Consider the following 19,913-nt stretch of genomic DNA (forward strand, 5'->3'; position numbering starts at 1 on the left):
TCCCTTTCTATTTGCTTAAGGTGAAGCCCAGAAGGGGACTTGATTCTGAAAGGCTGTCTGGAACTTACCTCGCCCTGCATGAATCCCAGTGGACCAACGTGCATTTCTCCCTGGGAGTAAAAGTCTGATTCAAGAAGCTGGAATTCCAAACAGACCCTTCCCTAATCTACCCACAACCCTATTGATCCACCTTTCTTAAAGCAGATAAGCGGCAGGAAGACTTTTCACATGTGGACTCTCAAAGTAACTTGAGGAAAAACAGAGTGCAGAATCTACTGAAGTGGATAATATCATTATTTAATAATGTCAAGTACAAAATAAAAGAAACTACTGACAGACTTTTGGCTGATGACTGTCTCTGAGAGTCCTGAATCTTTAATTTATTGCCTTGTTAAAAGTAAATTGAATGTCAGGTATTCCCCTAAGATACTCTGCCATTGTCAGCAAGATGAGACTAGAATGGACTTCTGAGTAAAGTGGTAATCGAAACAGGGTGGGGACATAAAGTCAGCAGTTCTCCCTTTGTTCCTTTCTAAAATTTGGTGATCTGCAGAGCATTTTTAAAAGGTGGAGTACTGTTCCATCTCCTAAAAATTCTGAGGAAAGGGCCATTTTACCTCTCGATAAGGTATGGAGTAGTGGAGGTCTTAAATTTTGAGGTTTTAGCTTCACTGAATGGCCATTAGTAGGGTGAAATCTTCGAATCAGAAATTGGACAAACTGGAAGTATGCCAGCATTCTTTTTCTTAATCTATCTTTTTTTTTTTTTTTTTGGCTGCAGCACTTGGGATCTCGTTCCCTGACCAAGGATCGAACCTGGGTCCCTGCATTGGGAGCACAGAGTCTTACCCACTGGACCACCAGGGAAGTCCCTATGCCAACATTCTTTAAGATACAAGGCAAAATACTTTAAAAGGGATTTCAAAAAAATGAAATAATCTCTCTGATGCTTAAATAAGCCCTATCTAAGTTTAAGAGAATTAAACACTTACCACAAAAATTAATAGAAGCACACCATGAATCAACACTTTAAAGAAAAGGATAAGCAATGCTAGGGAACTTTGAGATGAAGACAATATGGTAAATAGAGAAAACCGGTGCACTGAAGCCTGGGACAGAGAATTGGTGGGACTACTAATCCCAGAAATTTGTCTCACCCCCAGGCCTGTGCTTCTAAGAATAAATTAACCCTCAAGTCTCACATAAATAAGACAGAGGTGAGGAGGAGCTGGGGAGCAAGGCTACTGGGTGCCGGTCAGTAGATAACTTTTTTTTTTTTTAATTTTGGCTGCACCGGGTCTTCGTTGCGGCACACGGGATCTTTGTTGCGACATGCGAACTCTCAGTTGCGGCATGCGTGTGGGATCTAGTGTCCCGACCAGAGATTGAACCTGGGCCCCCTGCATTGGGAGCGCAAAATCTTAGCCACTGGACCACCGGGGAAGTCCCTAGATAACATACTGATAAAGCCAGAATCATGATTCCTTAGTAAGTCCAAGAGAAAGCTGGCTGTGGATGTCAAGTTCCTAAGTGATCTGTCTTATCGAGGTGGGACTTCTGCGGTAAAAAGGCAGAAAGTAGTTGAAGTACCCATGTTGAGGTGATGGGGATCCTGGTGAGAGTCTTCCTTGACTATGCATTAACAAGAGCCTGAATGTACAGGGGAAATGTATGTATCAGCTTATATTGATAGTAGAAGTGTGAAGATCATATGGCACCAATGTGAGAGACAAGAACCCAAATCTGGCCCTGGAAAACTGCAGTACCTTTCCCCTCCAGGACCATTAAATATGAAATCAACTTGAAGAGACTCTAAGCCCTATACCCGAGTCCAGGCATTTTAGATCAGTGCTGCCCAACAGGAATATAATGCCATATTTTAAATATTAAAATGAAACAGCAAAAGCTAATTTTAATATTTCATTTCAATCAATATTTGAATTTCATTCAAATATTTTAAAAACTTCAAAATAGAGTCAATATAAAAAGCATTGAGATAGATACTACATTTTTTTAAAACTAAGTCTTCAAGTACTTTATTCTTACAGCACATCTCAAATTCGGACTAGCCCCATTTCAGGAGCTCAGTAGCCACTCTGGGCAACTGCTATTGTATTGTATAGCACAGTTTTGCAAAATCATCGGGGCTGTTAGAGGTAAAATGTAAGGGATTACTTTGATCATTGGAGACGTTAGAGGGATGCCTGCTCCTGGCCACGTGGCAAGCACTGTGTACCTGCAGAAAGCAGTCTTCCGCTTCCAGTAGGACAAATATCTGGGTGGGGTCCAGGCTGGGGAAACCTGTTGTCACTGTCCCTCAGACACATTTTTCAGCAGCTCTCAAAACAGCTGTTCTGATCTCTATGTGCCTGCCTCCTTTGTTCTGAGTTCGATCAAAACTCAAGTGGGGAAAAGATGTTACTTGATGAACCTCTAACAACCCAATGAGGATATGGAGGAGGACGTATCCAAGGTTGCTAGTTAGGGAAAGTTAAAAGATACTTCATGTGATCATGTATTTTATCTCTTTCTGAGCAGGATATTAGAATCCATTTATTATGATTCTGGAGGGAGGAGGAAGCTCTATTAGAATGGCAAAGCATGAATGGGTGCTGGCAATGGACACTCCAAAACTGTAAATATAAAACAGTGAGGGGGCTTCCCTGGTGGCGCAGTGGTTGAGAGTCCGCCTGCCGATGCAGGGGACACGGGTTCGTGCCCCGATCCGGGAAGATCCCACATGCCGCCGAGCGGCTGGGCCCGTGAGCCATGGCTGCTGAGCCTGCGCATCCGGAGCCTGTGCTCTGCAACAGGAGAGGCCACAACACTGAGACGCCCGCGTACTGCAAAAAAAAAAAAGAATCACTTTGCTCTCATCCCCCCCGGCAAGAGGCAGGGATGATGAGGAATGTCATTTTTACTCCAGGCAGCCTTAAGCCTAGCTAAAAGTTGGGGATTCTATTAGAGAAAGGACAAACAGACGTTGTGGTTTATACCCAAGCAGGGACAGTTAGGTACTTTGATTTTCATTCTTGGGAACTTGAGCTGGATAGAAAATTGGCCACTTTATTGTGGGAAGGAAGGTGAGAACATGCACCAGCCTGAAGATAACCCCACTCCCAGCTGACGTTTCCTAGAGCTCCTTGGGAGTTTGAAAGACTTTCATGTTCCAGGCACCTTAAGGTCAGCGGTATCAACTATTAACTAATAGCTTCTTGGGGACCGGACTGAGGTGCTTTCCGGGACTGAGATTCTGCTTTTCAGTATTTCGAGGTGTTGCATGGAATAAACATCCCTGGTTACTTGAGGTAATCTCTGCCCCCCGACAGTGGGTCGTGGAGGCGCAGTACAGGGGAAGCGACGTGGTGGGGTGAACATCCTTGGAACGCGGGCGCCTTCCCTCCGAGGGAGCAGAGCAGCCAGGGAGGAATCCTGGGTGGGTAGCGGGGCGCCGCCCTCTGCCAGTTACAGTTGGCTGGGAGTGAATTTCCCTCTCGAGGCGGGGTTTGGCGCGGCCGAACACGTCCTCCGGGGTTGGAGCCCAGAGTACACACTGAGGAAGGGGCGGCCCCTGGAGCGTCCAGGAAAGAGCTCTCCGAGAGGCCGAGCGCTCCTAAACACCCGGCACGGCCGCGCGCCACCGCAGAGATGCAGGGCCGGGGGCAAAGGTGGTCCCGCGGGGTCCTCTGGGAAGCGTCCTCCGGTGACGCGCCGCCGCGCGCTGCGGAGGATTCTGGGAGTTGTAGTTCATTAGCGAGTTCGGTCTGGCGCGACTCGGCCCGGCCGGTTCCTAGATACCTTTGTCGCGAGCCGGGCCTCCACAGCGTTGTTCGCGAGGTCGAGCTTGGGCTCCAAGAGGGCTGAGCGCGTGTCCTTCGGAGTCTGAGTGGCCGGAAGGAGGGCGGTGGAGGGCCTCCGGGTGGAGGACACCGGGCTGCCCAGCTGTAGGGTCGCGCGCGTGTTCCCGGGCCTCGGGGTGGACTAGAGCTGTGGACCCCGGCCCCTAGTGCGTTCGTCGCGCCATTTTCCCACGGTCGTCACTTGCGCCGGCGGGGAGGAAGTCGCCATGGAGCCTAAGGACAGAGGTGAGAATTTCAGAAGGATGCCGCCTGCTGGAGAGAAAAAAGGAGAAAGGCTGCCCTCTGGCTGGGGCAAGCTCTGGAAGGACAAGCATCACATCTTCTCTGGGAGAGAGCCCATTCCTACCAGCTGGTCTCATGTTGGGGTTTAAGGGGAGCCCGCTACCTACATTGTCCTGCTGGTCTTTAGGATGATGTATACCTCCTTTGCCACCCCCCCCCAAATCACCATATCTGACAATTTGGCTTTTGATAATGACTTTCTTTTGTTCTCACAGGAACCTCGTAAGGCGGTTATGGAGGAAGGAGACTATCAAATAGACCCATTTGGCAGATGGGGAAAGTGAGGATTCGAGAAGTCACAAGATTTATTTAGAGTACTTGGATTTTTTTCCCCACAGGCCCATTGCTCTTCTGAGAAAGCCAGTTTTGTATATGAAAAGCCAATGTTCAAAAAGAATTTAACTAGTCTTTCATCCTGTGAGCCTGGAATAGAGCAGGAGTGACTCATTGAGGCACGGATTGACACACCGAGACTTTGAGATTATTTTGACGATACTCAGCAGATGAGAAATGGAAATATGTATTTAAGTGTCCAGGATCTCGTAGCAGAGTTCTACTGGAGTTTAAGGGTAGAGGAGCATAGGAGGAACCTGAGGCAGCCATGGTCATGGCTGTCTTGTATAAGAGATGTTGTGGGATTGTCCCTTGGTTCCCTGTGTTGACTCTTCTCAGGTGACAAGTAGTTGTGTGTGGCAGTTTCTGTGAGTGTACTGCAAGCAAGAGTAATCACTGGGGCTCCCATTTCCACTTCTAGGGTCACTTTCTGAGAATTCAGACCTTCCCCATGCTGGAAACCCAAAAGAAAATGGCCTGACCTCTGTGCTGCTGACCCCTGCATACCAGGTGGGTTTAAATTTCTTCTTTTTTTTCTGTTCTCAGAACATGAATATGGTTTCTAGCATTGTTATGGACTTGCTCAGCTGTGGTCCCTAGACCGCTGGCTTCATCCTAATAAAATAATGAGCAGTGAACCTGATAGTAAATGCTCCTCACATGGACAGAACTTTCCCTCCTGGCATCACTTCTCTATCCACTTAGTGCTAGATGCACACTTACAAGCTCTTCAGTGCTGTAATTGGCCTCCTGGCGAGATGCAAAGGAATAAAAGCCAGTTGCCTCTGCCTTGTGAAGTTTACTGAGGAAATAAGATACAGATAAATAAAATAGTTAAACAGCAAGAAGAAATATATATATATATATTTTTTTAATAGAGAAATTACTAGTACAGACAAGTCATAAAAGGCCTTAGAAGAGGTTTTCCATCCCCTAGAGTATTTGGGGGTAAAATGCTGGGATGAAAGCTGCATTTTGGAAGACAAGAGAGAGTAGGTAGTTGGAAAATAGAATATAGGAATATTCCAAGAGAGAGAACAGCTTTGAGAAAAGTCTCCAAGTGATGAGAGAGTCAGAGGTCTTCAGGGAGAATGTGTGTCACTGTGGACTGAGCTGGAGTGTGATGAGGGAAGTGGAGGCGTGTTGTAGCCAGACCACAGGAAAAATCCACACAGGATCTTATTCCAAAGGCAGAGGAGGCCCCATGAAAGTTTTTAGAGGCCCAGCAAGACGAAACATGCCGTGAATGATTGGAGAGAGAAGATTAGTCAAGATACTTCTGTAGGATCTGGTCTAGGATACTGGGAGAATGGCAGACCCCGTGGTAAAGGCATCGGGACTGCCTGTCAAGCTCAGACCTGCCTCACAGCATCCAGGTGCTAACAGTGCATGCAAAACGCTAGGAAGAAACACCAGTACTGATTCTGATCTGAATTGGTAGATCTCTTTCAGAGGGAAGAGGAGAGAGAGTCAGTAGCATCTGCTGGACAGTAGATGTGGTCTACCTATGCCCTCAAGCACAGTGTGATTGGTCTACCTGTGCCCTCAAGCCCCCCCGCATACTCACGCTGAGCAGCAGCTCCTTAAATGAGTTTGATTGCTGAGGTTTTCTCAGAGCTAAAGTCTGAAAGGAACTGCTAGGTAGTCTGTTACTGCTGCGTTGTTTGTAAAGAAAAGAGACTGTACAAATTACATGGCTTGTGTTGAGCAGTCCTGAGGCATGTGGCCTTAAGGGACCGTAACTTAAATAAGAAGGGAAGTTATTTCATAGTTCAAGTGTTAGAAAAAGATTTAAATTATTTTGAGCAAGGGATTTTCAAAGTAAGTTCTCTTAACTTTGTGTCATTATGTGAATTATTTTACCAGTTGGTTTTGGAGGATATGTACACATATATACGTGTGTGTGTATACATATAACATGTATATATGTATATACATATATATTCAGGGGCTATGGCAAAAGCGGTGTTTCAAAGAAAGCCATGACTCGTTCATTTGCTAGCATCCCAGGGACTGGTCTGTTTCAATGTGACTCCATTACATTGAAGTTGTATAGAAAAAATTTTTAATAGAGTTAGAAAAATTATTAGACATTTGTTTTATCAGCAGTAAACAGATTCAGCTCTAGATTCAAAGGAGCATTACCCACCCTGCGCACTCTCCCTACATTTTAGTAGACGGTCTAAACTTTGTGCCTGTCATCTAGGTCAAGGTAAGGTAAAGTAAACACTCCTGTAATGTTTTCAATGTTTGAAACACTTCTGTTCCCGTCCCACCTCTGTTCCCAGGCACACTTTTATAGAACACCCCATTTAAACTTAATTCTTGTTTCTATTAATTCTTGTTCAAGTGTTTCACCTTCTTTTAATTCTTTGACAAATATTCACCGTGTTCCTGCTCTGTGCCAAAGACTAGGGTTGCTTCTCTGGGAAAAATTAAACCTGGCCTCTGCTCTCTTCGAGGTTAGCTTCTAATGGGACAGACAGACGTTAATCACAAAGTCCCCTTGCTGTGTGCATAATCCAAGAGGAGGGAAGGAACATGGTGCTACCACCCAGAGAATCAGGGAAGGCTTCCCTGAGGAGGTAACCCCTGAGCTGAGATCCGAAGTGTGAGTAGGATTTAAATAGCTGAAAGGATGGGGAAAGGGGAGAACATTCAGGGACAGAAAGCAGTATGTGTAAAGGGGCAGAAGGGAGGGAGTATGACGTACATTTCAGGCAGCCAAAGGGCAGCCGGCAGCTGGAGCACAGAGAATGCAGGAGAAGCAGTGTATGATGGGGTAGAGAGGAGATGGTGGAGGTGGGGGGAGAGTGGTCAGACTGACTGGGGAGAAATGGCAAGAACACTTTCGGAACTCTGATAATTTGGGCTTGAAATCTGGTTTGTTTGTTTGTTTTTGCGGTACACGGGCCTCTCACTGCTGTGGCCTCTCCCGCTGAGGAGCACAGGCTCTGGACGCGCAGGTTCAGCGGCCATGGCTCACGGGCCCAGCCGCTCCGCGGCATGTGGGATCTTCCCGGACCGGGCCACGAACCCGTGTCCCCTGCATTGGCAGGCAGACGCTCAACCACTGCGCCACCAGGGAAGCCCTTGAAATACTGTTTTACAAATCTATATACTGTGGCATGTGTAGCAAACACCTTAATTTTTAGAAAATATATTGGACTGATTTTATTCTCAAAGGAACACAAGAGAGAAAAATAATTCATATTTCTTGAATCTCTTGTATTTTAAAAACATACCATAAAGAAAATACTTAATTCATAATTATATTTTCTCCACTTTCCCATATCTAAATAGTAAGGATTTCTGTAGTTCTATAATTTAACTTTTCACCACGTAAACTAGTAACTTGGTACCTTCAGATTTTACCCTGCAGGTGTTCTTTCCCACTTGCAGGTTACATGCGATTCTGATGCGTGGAGGTAAGGAGCGAGTCTGTGACTCCAGATACACCAGAGAATCTTAGTATTGGAAGGGATGGTAGAGGTCGTTTTGTCTAACCTTCATGTCCTTCCTGTCTTTCTCCTCTTATGCCGTCTATTTGAGTCCTTCCCAGAGGCTTCTGGAAGGATGTCCCTTGGTGAGCACTTGATGTGTTCGGTTTTTCAGGAGTCGATGATCAGGGATATGGCTGAGGCTCTCACCCAGTGGGGGCAGCTGAACACTCCTCAAGGAGATGTGCCTGAGAAGCATAGGAATCTGGTCTTGCTGGGTAAGCATCACCCCGGCCCCCACCCAGTGTGGGAATTTACCCAGTGTGGTACCTTTGCTTCCTCAGTTCCTAGGAGCTCTGACGTTCTTAGATTCAAAGATTCTTAATCCCTTTGTAAAGTCTGATGCAGGCAATTTCTTCTTTTTGTTTCTGGATATAAGTTTAAACCTTCTGGAGTCAGAAGTGGACACCTTTATATCGTAATTGCCTAGGCGGTAGCGTCCTTCTTCCCTACTCCCTGACCAAGGATGTTGAGACAAAGTTCTAATAAAAACACCTCTTAAGAGAAGGGTGCTTATTCTTTTAATAGGGAGAGGTAAAAACAAGTGATTCAATTATTCTGAACTCAAATAGACCCCATGTCAATCTTCCTACCTTCTTCTGAGCACTGTTGAGGGAGATAATCCAGAACCGACCTTTCTCTCTCTTATACTGACTGTCTTTTCTAACGACCAAGGAGCTAACACTGAGCTCTTTACCAGACTCCTTTTTCTTTCCCCACAAACAGGGCTTCCAATTTCCAAGCCTGATGTAATCTCTCAGTTAGAGTGTGGGGAGGAGCTGGAGAGAGAAGTCTCAAAAGCAACTAGTCCAGGTGAGTGATTTTTGGAAACAGTGAACGTAAAACCCAGATGGTCAGTGGGAAAAGCATCTTTGCAATGCTTGTGGAGGAGCCTTTCCAGATTTCACTAGACCCATGGAAAGCTTGAAGTGAAGTGCCTTTCTCCTGGGCCATACTCCAGCTCTGTGTATGCTGACCTGTTATAGAGCCATAATTTTATTTTTTAGAAAGTCAGTACTTTCCACCCTTTCAAACCAATTCTTTTTCCCAAATAAGGTGAAATGAAGTCAACATTTTAATGTTTGTTAATAATTTGTTTGGGTGCAAGACTCTAAACCAGGTTTTTTATTTTATTTATTTATTTATATATATTTTTTTTGCGTTACGTGGGCCTCTCACTGTTGTAGCCTCTCCCGTTGTGGAGCACAGGCTCCGGATGTGCAGGCTCAGTGGCCATGGCTCACAGGCCCAGCCGCTCTGCGACATGTGGGATCCTCCCGGACCGGGGCACGAACCCGTGTACCCTGCATCAGCAGGCGGACTCCCAACCACTGCGCCACCAGGGAAGCCCCAGGTTTTTTCATATATGTTATTTTATCTCTGCAGGATAACATGACTTTTTGTCTCAGAACAATGACTATAAATTGATCTCTGAGTCGTCCCTTGCCTTCTTCTCTAAGTGGAGGTAGCATAGCATAGTGGTTAAGAGTGCAGACTTTGGAACCACTCTTCCTGGGTTCAAAGCCAATCTGAACTACTTACTAGCTCTGTGAGCTTTAACAGATTGATTATTCTTTCTGTGACTCAAATTTCCCAACTGTAAAATGTGGGTAATGATAGCACTTAACTCATAGGGTTGTTGTGAGGATCAAATGAAATAATCCAAGGGAATGCTTAGAACAGTACATGGCTATGTGCTAAGCAAATGATAGCTAATGATTAAGTCCTGCTAACTTTTCTTTTGAAAGATGTCATGGATTTGAGCCTATCACTTTTATCAAACTGGATACTGCAATAGACTACCAGCTAATTATACTTTCTTTAGCTTTTAATTATAATTTCTTATCCTTGTCTAATTAGGCAGCATAATACTGCCAGATTTCCCACAGTGAGTTGTTTACTCTGCCAGTTCTCTATTCCTCTACCTGCCTTCAAGACCTACCTGCCTAGTCATTTTATCTTCTCTGTTCAACTTGAACCCTTAACACGAGACAGGCAAGTCTCTGACTATCCTCCGCTAACCATGTGTTTTCTGCAAATGTTTGGGGCTTCAGTTCTTCCACTCCCTTAGCTAAAAGTCCACTTGCCTTTAAGCTGTTTCTACCTATTTATCCTTACAATCCTAGCCACTTCCTTGATTATGATACGTCATTGAGAAAGTTATATCGTATTGATTTATTTCATGTAGAGTCATGGTTGGAATGGATAGTAATGACCATTTAAGCCTAGAATATTTAAAAATTGCTAACAGTGCAGGTTTTTCCCCCAAACTCTTCCTAAGAAGCCTGGAATTTGGGGACAGGTGTCCTGACAGGTTGGGGACCAATCTGAGCATGTGGGGATTTGACCTTCCCCGCCCCACACACTACTTATTTTTTTGTAAAGGTTGGTTCTGTTTTGCTGTTTCCAATTTGTTCGGTGTGGCGCGATCAGAGATGATCAGTTGCTTTTTAATTACTAATTGAATTTGTAGATCTGAACTACCTTGAATGCTAGCTGCTAGGATTTGTGTCTCACCTTGAGACAGTGGAACCAACAGAGATTTTTGTGTAAGAGGTATGCTTTTAAAAGGTTAGTCTGCCAGCAGTGATTGGGACATATTGGAACAAGAAAAGATTGGTGGTAAGATCAGCTATTGATGGACATTCTCAGGGCATGATGCTCTGGTGAGGTGGTGACAGTGGGCAATCCATGGGAGACCATCATTTTCTGATCCCAGTCCAGTCTCCACCAGACCCTGTTTCTTATCTGCTATTTCCCCCATCACCTCTGTTTAGTCTTGTTCTGTTATTCTTTCTCATTTCCTCCCCTGCTGGATACAGGAATGTTGAGCACTGCTTTGCCCTGTCATCTTTCTTTTCTCATGCTCTCTCAAGGTTGCAGGGCTATTTTTGAGATCTTACAAGTTCCTCTGTCCCCTGTAAGCATTTTTTGTTTGTTTCATTATTTTCCTACCACAGCAATTATTTTTCTCTCAGTGTAGGAAATGATACATTGTATTTTTGTTTCTTTCACACTGGGATACAGGACTGGAATGCAAGGAGCTAACTCCAGAGCAGGACATTTCTGAAGAAGATTTAGCCCCTGTTAACACTGGGGTGTTAATAGAGAGATTTCCAAAGGAAAGTTCCAGTGAATGTGAGGATTCTTTAGAGAGTCAGCAGGAAAACCATGAGAAACATTTAATACAAGAGGTTGTCCCTCAGAAGAAACCTTCTGGGGAGAGAAGTTACCAGTGTGATGGATTTGGAAGAAATTTTAGTCGGAGGACATTCCTTGTTCAGCAGCAAGGAGAGCGACGACACAATTGTGATTCATTTAAAAAGAACTTGAAACAAAATTCAGATCTAATGAAACATGAGAAAATTTGTGCAGAAAAGAAGCCTTGGAAGTGTAATGAGTGTGAAAAGGCCTTTAGTTACTACTCAGCTTTTGTCTTACATCAGAGAATTCACACAGGAGAAAAACCCTACGAATGTAATGAATGTGGTAAAGCCTTTAGTCAGAGCATACACCTTACTCTACACCAGAGAATTCATACGGGAGAGAAACCTTACAAATGTCACGAATGTGGGAAAGCCTTCAGTCACCGCTCAGCCCTTATTCGGCATCATATAATCCATACTGGGGAGAAACCCTATGAATGCAATGCGTGTGGGAAGGCCTTTAATCAGAGTTCATACCTCACTCAACATCAGCGAATTCATACTGGAGAGAAACCTTATGAGTGTAATGAATGTGGAAAGGCCTTCAGCCAAAGCACATTCCTTACCCAGCATCAGGTCATTCACACTGGAGAAAAACCCTATAAGTGTAATGAATGTAGGAAAGCTTTTAGTGATCGTTCAGGCCTTATTCAGCACCAGAGAACTCATACTGGGGAGAGGCCTTATGAGTGTAATGAATGTGGGAAAGCCTTTGGCTACTGTTCAGCCCTGACTCAACACCAGAGAACTCACACTGGGGAGAAACCCTACAAATGCAATGATTGTGCCAAAGCCTTCAGTGACCGCTCAGCCCTTATTCGTCATCAGAGAACACACACTGGAGAGAAACCTTACAAGTGTAAGGATTGTGGAAAAGCTTTCAGCCAGAGCTCATCTCTTACAAAGCATCAGAAAACTCACACTGGAGAAAAACCTTATAAGTGTAAGGAATGTGGAAAAGCTTTCAGCCAGAGTTCATCCCTTTCTCAACATCAGAAAACTCATTCTGGAGGGAAAACCAAGGAATATGGAAAAGCCTTTAGTGAGCATTCAGCCTTTGGCCAGCAAAAGAGAATTCATACTGGTTAAAGGTCCTGTACATGTAGTATGTTCAGAACATATTTATTGAACAATTACTATACATGCCGTGAGGGCTACAAAGGAATTTAAGACTGTGTTACAAAAAAAAGATCTAATTGAGAAGTCATTGTTGATATGGGACATAGCTTATTTAGAGTGTGAAAGAAGGGTTTTACATTTTTTTAAGTAACAGAGGAAGTTGTGTATTTCCCTGGGGAGAGAGGGAAATTATTTCCAACACCCTAATGTGTATGTAAGCTACCAAATCCTTGCGAGAGAAATAGGGTGTGCCATGATGGAAAGAAGCCATCTTGGCTGGGGTAGGTGGTCTCATAATGCTAAGGAGATGAAGTTTTGAAGGGATAAATGGTCCTTTTAGGCAAATTGCAAGGGTGGAAATAAGAGGTTGGCAATTCACAATGAACCTGTACGGGGTTGAGAGTGGTGGTGGAAGGGACGTTGTCCTTGGTCTTAAATACCAGAGCACTTAGGAGGTGGATAGAAAGTATAGACAAAAAGAGCTGGGGGATGAACTCAAATGTTGATTGAGATAACTACTCAAATGAGTACCAAGAACCAGGAAAAATATCAGGCTTGTTAGTTAGTCACAAAATTTCCATCTTGAAGCCAAGGAATATTGGCCTGGCAAGTCCACTTCTGCACTTTTGGTCTTTTAGACAATGTTCATTGAGAAGTTACCTACTAAGAATCACAACTCCAAGGGTCAAGGCTGACAGCCTAGAAAGGGAGATTACAGAAGGGACCTCTGATGCTTTCAGTCTGTTTTAAGGTGAGTTACCTGAGAATGTGCATATTTATAAAAATTTGCCTCAGTTGTATGTAGTTTGTACCCTAGGCTTTTTCCCATCGTTTAATTGACCTGTAGACCTGAACTGACGCGGCATATTAGGTGGTAAACAACTTGAAAACACTAGAAACACCTTTCATCATTTTACTCTTAAATAGAGGCAGGTGATATCTTTATATTTGTTTTTTTTTCACTGAAACTTTGAAGATTATTTTTGCAAACATTTTGAGTACTGTGTTTTTAGTGGTTACAAGTTCGACTGTGATGTCTTAGTGTGCATTTCTTTCAGTTTATCCTGCTTTCTGTGCTTCTTGAGGCTGTAGGTGTGTGTCTTTTGCCAGATTTGGGGGATTCTCAGCCACCATTTCTTTGAATACATCTTCAGCCTCCACCCCCACCCCTTCTAACAAATGTTAGATCTGTAGTCTCACAGGTTCCTGAGACTCTGTTTACTTACTTTTTGGTACGTTTTTATCTTAGTCTGCATGGGTTGCCATAGCAAAGTGCCATAGCTTGGGTGACTCAAACAACAGAAATTAATTTCTCACAGTTTCGGAGGCTGGAAGTCCAAGATCAAGGTGTTGGCCTTGGTCTCTGATGAGGGCTCTCTTCCTGGCTTGCAGATGGCTGCCTTCTTACTGTGTCCTCATATGGCCTTTTCTTGGTGCCTGAGCATAGAAGGAGAGAAAAAAAACGCTTGCTCTCTTCCTTTTGTAAAACCACCAGTCCTGTCCGATTAGGAATCCAGCCTTATGACCTCATGTAGCCTTAATTTACTCTGAAAAACCCTATCTCCAAATACAGTCTCATTGGAAGTTAGCACTTCAACATATGAATTTTGGTGGGATACAATTCAGTCCATAGCATTTCAGTCCCTGGCCCCCCAAATTCATGTTTTCACATGCAAAAATATATCCACTCCCTCCCAACAACCCCCAAAGTCTTAACTTATTGCAGCATCAACTCTAAAGTCAAGTTCAAAGTCTCACCTAAATATCACATAAATGAGATATGGGTGAGACTTGAAGTATCATTCATCCTGAGGCAAAATTCATGTCCAGCTGTGAACCTGTGACACCAGATAGGTGATGTGCTTCCAAAATTCGATTGTGGGGCAGCATAAGATAGACATTCTCACTCCAAAAAGGAGAAATAGGAAAGAAGGAAGGGGTGATGGATCCCAAGCAAGCCCAAAACCTAGCAAAGCAAGCTCCATGAGATCTTCAGGTGAGGATAAACCTCTCTGGCTTTGTGTCCCACCTTCCAGACCTGCTCGTGCAGCCATCCTGCTGCCAAGCTCTGCTGGGCAACTCTGCCTCCAAGCTGTGGCTGGAGGCTGTCTGGCCTGTTGAAACCAAGGTGATGTCCCCACCCTTTGAAACTGAGGAGGCAGCCTCAAGATCTCTGAGTCGACTTCAGAGTCATTCTTCCCCTTCTTGAAGCACGGCGCATAAGCTCTATTGTCTGGCCCTATAGAATCTAAGAAGTCCAACAGCCTTCCTTCATTTGTCTGGTTTTTCTATCCCCTTTAGTCCCAGCTGGCTGTGTTTCTGCTGGTATAGTCCCATTTCTATCCCTGGCTTCTGCTGAGATGGCTGATTAAATCTACAAGTCACACCCATGATCTCTTTATCAAATGGTTGCTCAGCCTCACCCTTAGTGTTCTCTTCAGAACAAGTTTTCTCGTGTTTTGCAACATGGATAGAATTTACCAAACCTCCAAGTTCTAGTTCCTTTTGGGTTAACAATTCCTTTTTCATTCATCTCTCTCCTCTCGAATATTTTTTTACTTGGCTGGGTTGGGTCTTCATTGTTGCACACAGGCTTTCTCTAGTTGTGGCGAGTGGGGGCTATTCTTCGTTGCGGTGCGTGGGCTACTCATTGTGGTGGCTTCTCTTGTTGCTGAGCGTGGGCTCTAGATGCGTGGGCTTCAGTAGTTGTGGCGCATGGGCTCAGGAGTTGTGGCACACGGGCTTAGTTGTTCTGCGGCATGTGGGATCTTCCTGGACCAGGGCTCAAACCAGTGTCCCCTGCACTGGCAGGCGGATTCTTAACCACTGCGCCACCAGGGAAGTCCCTATCCTCTCGAATTTTGCTCTGATCAGTAAGGAGGACCCAAGCCGTGCCTTCAATACTTTGCTTGGAAATCTCCTATGTTGAACATCCAGTTTCATTGCTCACACGTTCTACATTCCACAGAACACTGGAACACAGTGCAGTGAAGTTCTTTGCCACTTTACAACAAGAATTGCCTTTCTTCCCGTTTCCAATGATGTGTTCCTCATTTCTGATGTCTGAGACCTCACCAGAATGGTCTTTAATACCCATATTTCTAGGAGACACCTCAAAACTCTTCCAGTCTCTTTCCGTAACCCAGTTCCAAAGCTACTTACACATTCTTAGGTATTTGTTAGAGCAGCATCCCTCTTCTAGGTACCAAAACCTGTCTTAATCTGTTTGGGTTCCAAACCAAAATACAGGCAGACCTTGTTTTATTGTGTTTCATTTTATTTGCGCTTTGCAGGTATTGTGGGATTTTTTTTTGTTTTTTGTTTTCCAAATGTAAGGTTTGTGGCAACCTGGTGTTGAGCAACTCTATTGGAGCCATTTTTCCAACAGCATTTTCTCAGTTCGTGTCTCTGTCATATTTTGGTAATTCTCTCAATATTTCAAGCTTTTTCATTATTATTATATGTGTTACGGTGATCTGTGAACAGTGGTCTTTGATGTTACTAGGATGATTCGCTGAAAGTTAGCATCTTTTAGCAATAAAGTTTTTTTTTTTTTTTTTTTTTTCGGTACGCGGGCCTCTCACTGTTGTGGCCGCTCCCATTGCGGAGCACAGGCTCCAGACGCGCAGGCTCAGCGGCCATGGCTCACGGACCCAGCCGCTCCGCGGCATGTGGGATCTTCCCAGACCGGGGCACAAACCCATGTCCCCTGCATCGGCAGGCGGACTCTCAACCACTGCGCCACCAGGGAAGCCTGCAATAAAGTATTTTAAAATCGAGGTACGTACTTGTTTTTTAGACATAATACCACTGCATGCTCGATAGACTACAGTATAAAAATAACTTTTATATGCACTGGGAAACCAAAAAACAGTATGTGACCCACTGTTGCGATATTCACTTTATTGTGGCTTTCTGGAACTGAACGCACAATATCTCTGAGGTGTGCCTGTACCATAGGCTGGGTGGCTCAAACAGAGATTTAATTCTCACAGCTCTGGAGCTGGGAAGGCTAAGATGATTTGGTTTCAAGGGGCCAGCAGATTTGGTTTCTGGTAGGAGGTCTCTTCCTGGCTTGCAGGTGGCCACCTTCTTGCTGTGTTTTCACGGCCTTCCCTCAGTGCATGGGTGTGGAGAGAGAGAATTCTTTCCCCCTCTTCTTAGAAGTCTACCAGTCTTATCACATTAAGACCCCATACTTATAACCTCATTTAACCTAATTACCTTCTAAAAGCCCCATCTCTAAATACAGTCATATTGGGGGTTAGGGCTTCAACATATAAATTCACGGGACACAGTTCAGTCCATAGCAATTTTCTCTTTGTTGTTCAGATTGGGCATTTTCTATTGTTCTGTCTTCAAGTTTACTGTTTCCTCTGTCCCTTCCATTCTACTATTTGAGCCCATTATTGGGTTTTATATCAGTTATTGTGTTTTTCACTTGCATTTGATTCTCTATTCTGTTTCTCTGCTGAGACTTCTATTTTTTAAATTTGTGTCAGGTGTGTTTGTAATTGCTCACCGAGGCATTGTTATAATGACTGTTTTAAAATCCTTGTCAGGTAATTCTCACATCTGTGCCATGTCAGTGTGGGCATCTGTGGATCATCTCACTCAGGTTGAGATTTTCCTGGTTCTTTGTGTGATGAGTGATTTTCCATTGAAATCTGGACATTTTGAGTATTATGAGGCCCTGACTCTCTTTGGAGCTTCCATCTGGGCAGCCTTCCTCTGACACTGCTCTGGTGGAAAGGGTTGGGGGGACACTGCCTTATGACTATAAGTTGGTGTTGGAAGTCCTGGTCCATCATTGGCCTCTGTTGATAAGTGGGACAGGGATCCTCAGTACTGCTGGGCTGGGGGTGCGGAGGAGTTCCAGCTCCCCACATGGCCTCCACTGATACCACACCAATAAGGAAGGGGAGAGACGTCTTGTCTCTGGGTAGGGTTGGAAGCCTAGTCTCCCCAGAGGGTCCCCGATGACACTGCTGAGGTGGGATGGGGGAGGGGTTGGCTTTGACAATCCTGTCCCCCACTTGACCTTCTCTGACACCACTCAGGGTGCGGCGGATGGGGCATTGAGGAGCCTCATTACAGCCTGTGAGGGTGGATATGTAGGCTCCCCACTTGGCCTTTGTTGGTTGTGGATAAGAGCACAGTGTTTTTCCATGGTCTCTGGCCAGAGTAGGGTGGTTCTTGTCTAAGAGTTTTCTGTCTTGCTAAGCTGCTCTTTTTTCCTAGTCCTTTGGCTAGAAAGAGCAGACTTTTCTTGGGCTTTTTTTTTTGGTCTGTGCTTGTTGTTGTTTCTGGATTTCCTGCTTCTTCAGAACCCAGTCTGGGACAAATGAAGCAAAAAGAAAACCCAAGGAGCCCTGCGTTGTTCTTCAGGTCCAGAGGTCCCCAGCCTGTCTGTATTCTCTCCACCTTCCAGAATCTTATGTTGTTTTCTATAAAACGTGCAGGGGTTTTAGCTATACTTAGAGAAATAGGGGAAATCACCACTCCATCTTTCCCATGACATCCTCCATCTGACACTGAAATGGCAGGTCAAGTTGCATCAAAGGTTTGTAGCTTACACCGGGCATTTGTAACCAAGTAAGGACCAAGAGGAATGCTCACTTGTTCCCCAGAGATACATTCCCTAGTTGGAAGGTAGAAACTATCAGGCTGCAAGCGTCATCTAGCTTTGAGGGAACTATAGTTTTTAAGTTGAGGAAATACCAGCATTTAATTGTAGTTTACAAATTCAAGAAGGAAGAATAGATATGACTAAGAATATAAACTATGAGGTTAAGCATTTTTATTTGTATCTTTGCTCCAAGAACATGTGAGGACCACTGGAGAATTAGATTCAGAATTGTGTGTTTTTTTCCTATTATGTATTATCTATGTGTGGATATCACAGAGAACCAACAAAATAAAGAAGGAAAATAATTGGGATTTGGGACAAATCACGTCATCCTTTTAAATCTGTTTCCTCGTTTATATATATTTTAAAATGTCATACCTCCTTGAGAGTGGCTAGATTAGGTAGATAATGGGTGCAGAGTGATTTGTAAGCTATCAAGTGCTGTATGACTATTAGGTATTGGTATAGCTGTTTATATGACCTGCCATCATGTAAGCTTTATGATGGTGTAGCCCAATAAAATGATGATGAATATAACATGTGTCTTTTAATCTTTTATTTTAAAAAGTTTTTTTTAATGAACAGTAGTAAAATCTGCATCTTTTGAGATGATTGTATGGTTTTCTGTAATCTGTTAATGTGGTAAATTACATTGATAAATTTTCTAATGTTAAGGAACACTTGCATTCCTGGGATTTACACAACTTAATGATTTTCCCTACCCTTGGAAGAGTTTGTGCTCCTTGAATGTTTAGTTACATTCACCTGTTAAACTGGGATTATTGTTGTATAGTGTGTGTTTTGACTGGTTTTAGGGGATATTCAGATTTTCTATCTCTTCTTGAATTTTTTTAAGTTAGGCTTTTCTAAAAGTTTTCTTTTTTGCCATTAAGTTGTTCAAATATTTTTATTTTATTTAAAATCCCTGTTTTATCTGTAGTTATGTTCTCTTTTTCATTCCTGGAATTGCTTATTTGTATCCTCTTCTTTTCTCTTGATTGTGTTTCCAGAGGTTTGTCAGTTTTACTACTCCAAAAAAAATCCTGGCTTTTGGGCATTTTATAAAATCAACTTTATTAAAGTATACTTTTAGATAAATAAATTCACCCATTTAAAGTGTCCAATGAGTTTGATAAATATAATACCTGTTTACCCACCAAACTTGTGTGTGTGTGTTTATAGTATGGTTTTTCCCTTCTCTCTTTCCTCCTTTAATCTCATTGACCCAACTAAAATAACCCAACTATTAGTTTCATTGATTTTTTTCTATTGTTTATTCTCTATTTTATTTATTTCTGCTCTAATCTTTATTAGTTTCTTCCTTCTGCTAACTTTAGTCTTCTTTCTTTCTTTTTTTTTTTTTTTTTTGTGGTACGTGGGCCTCTCACTGTTGTGGCCTCTCCCGTTGCGGAGCACAGGCTCCGGACGCACAGACTCAGCGGCCATGGCTCACGGGCCTAGCCGCTCCGCAGCATGTGGGATCTTCCCGGACCAGGGCACGAACCCGTGTCCCCTGCATCGGCAGGCGGACTCTCAACCACTGCGCCACCAGGGAAGCCCCAGTTCTTTTTTTTTAAAGATTTTTCTGATGTGGACCATTTTTAAAGTCTTTATTGAATTTGTTACAATATTGCTTCTGTTTTATGTTTTGGTGTTTTTTCTGATTTCGTTTTTGGTTTTTTATTTGGCCGCAAGGCATGTGGGATCTTAGCTCTCCAACCAGGGATTGAACCCACACCCCCTGCATTGGAAGGTGAAGTCTTAACCACTGGACCGCCAGGGAAGTCCCTAGTTTGTTCTTCTTTTACTGCTTCCTTGAGGTATAAAGTTAGGTTGTTGATTTGAGTTCTTTTTTAGTGTAGGTATCTACTACTATAAACTTCCCTTTTGGTACTGCTTTTGCTGCAAACTGTAAGTTTTAGTATGTTGTGTTTTCATTTTCATTTGTCTCAATATTTTTTTTTTTTTTTTTTTTTTTTTTTCC

General features: G+C 43.7%; 1 protein-coding gene across 2 annotated transcripts; it reads left to right on the forward strand.

Annotated features, from left to right (window-relative positions):
• The first annotated feature begins 7,958 nt into the window (after positions 1-7,958).
• ZNF892 (zinc finger protein 892) lies at positions 7,959-12,270 on the forward strand. 2 transcript variants are annotated; one of them, XM_024743777.1, is made up of 3 exons: positions 7,959-8,193; positions 8,702-8,788; positions 10,991-12,270. In XM_024743777.1, exons 1-3 carry the CDS (start codon positions 7,959-7,961, stop codon positions 12,268-12,270), a joined length of 1,602 nt encoding a protein of 533 aa, XP_024599545.1. The 2 variants fall into 2 exon arrangements, with proteins under 2 accessions (XP_024599545.1, XP_024599544.1); XM_024743776.1 differs by having other exon boundaries at positions 11,003-12,270.
• The last annotated feature ends 7,643 nt before the right edge of the window (positions 12,271-19,913 follow it).

Source organism: Neophocaena asiaeorientalis, unplaced genomic scaffold, assembly GCF_003031525.2.
Source record: "Neophocaena asiaeorientalis asiaeorientalis breed wild unplaced genomic scaffold, Neophocaena_asiaeorientalis_V1.1 scaffold114, whole genome shotgun sequence".
Classification (NCBI taxonomy): domain Eukaryota; kingdom Metazoa; phylum Chordata; class Mammalia; order Artiodactyla; family Phocoenidae; genus Neophocaena; species Neophocaena asiaeorientalis.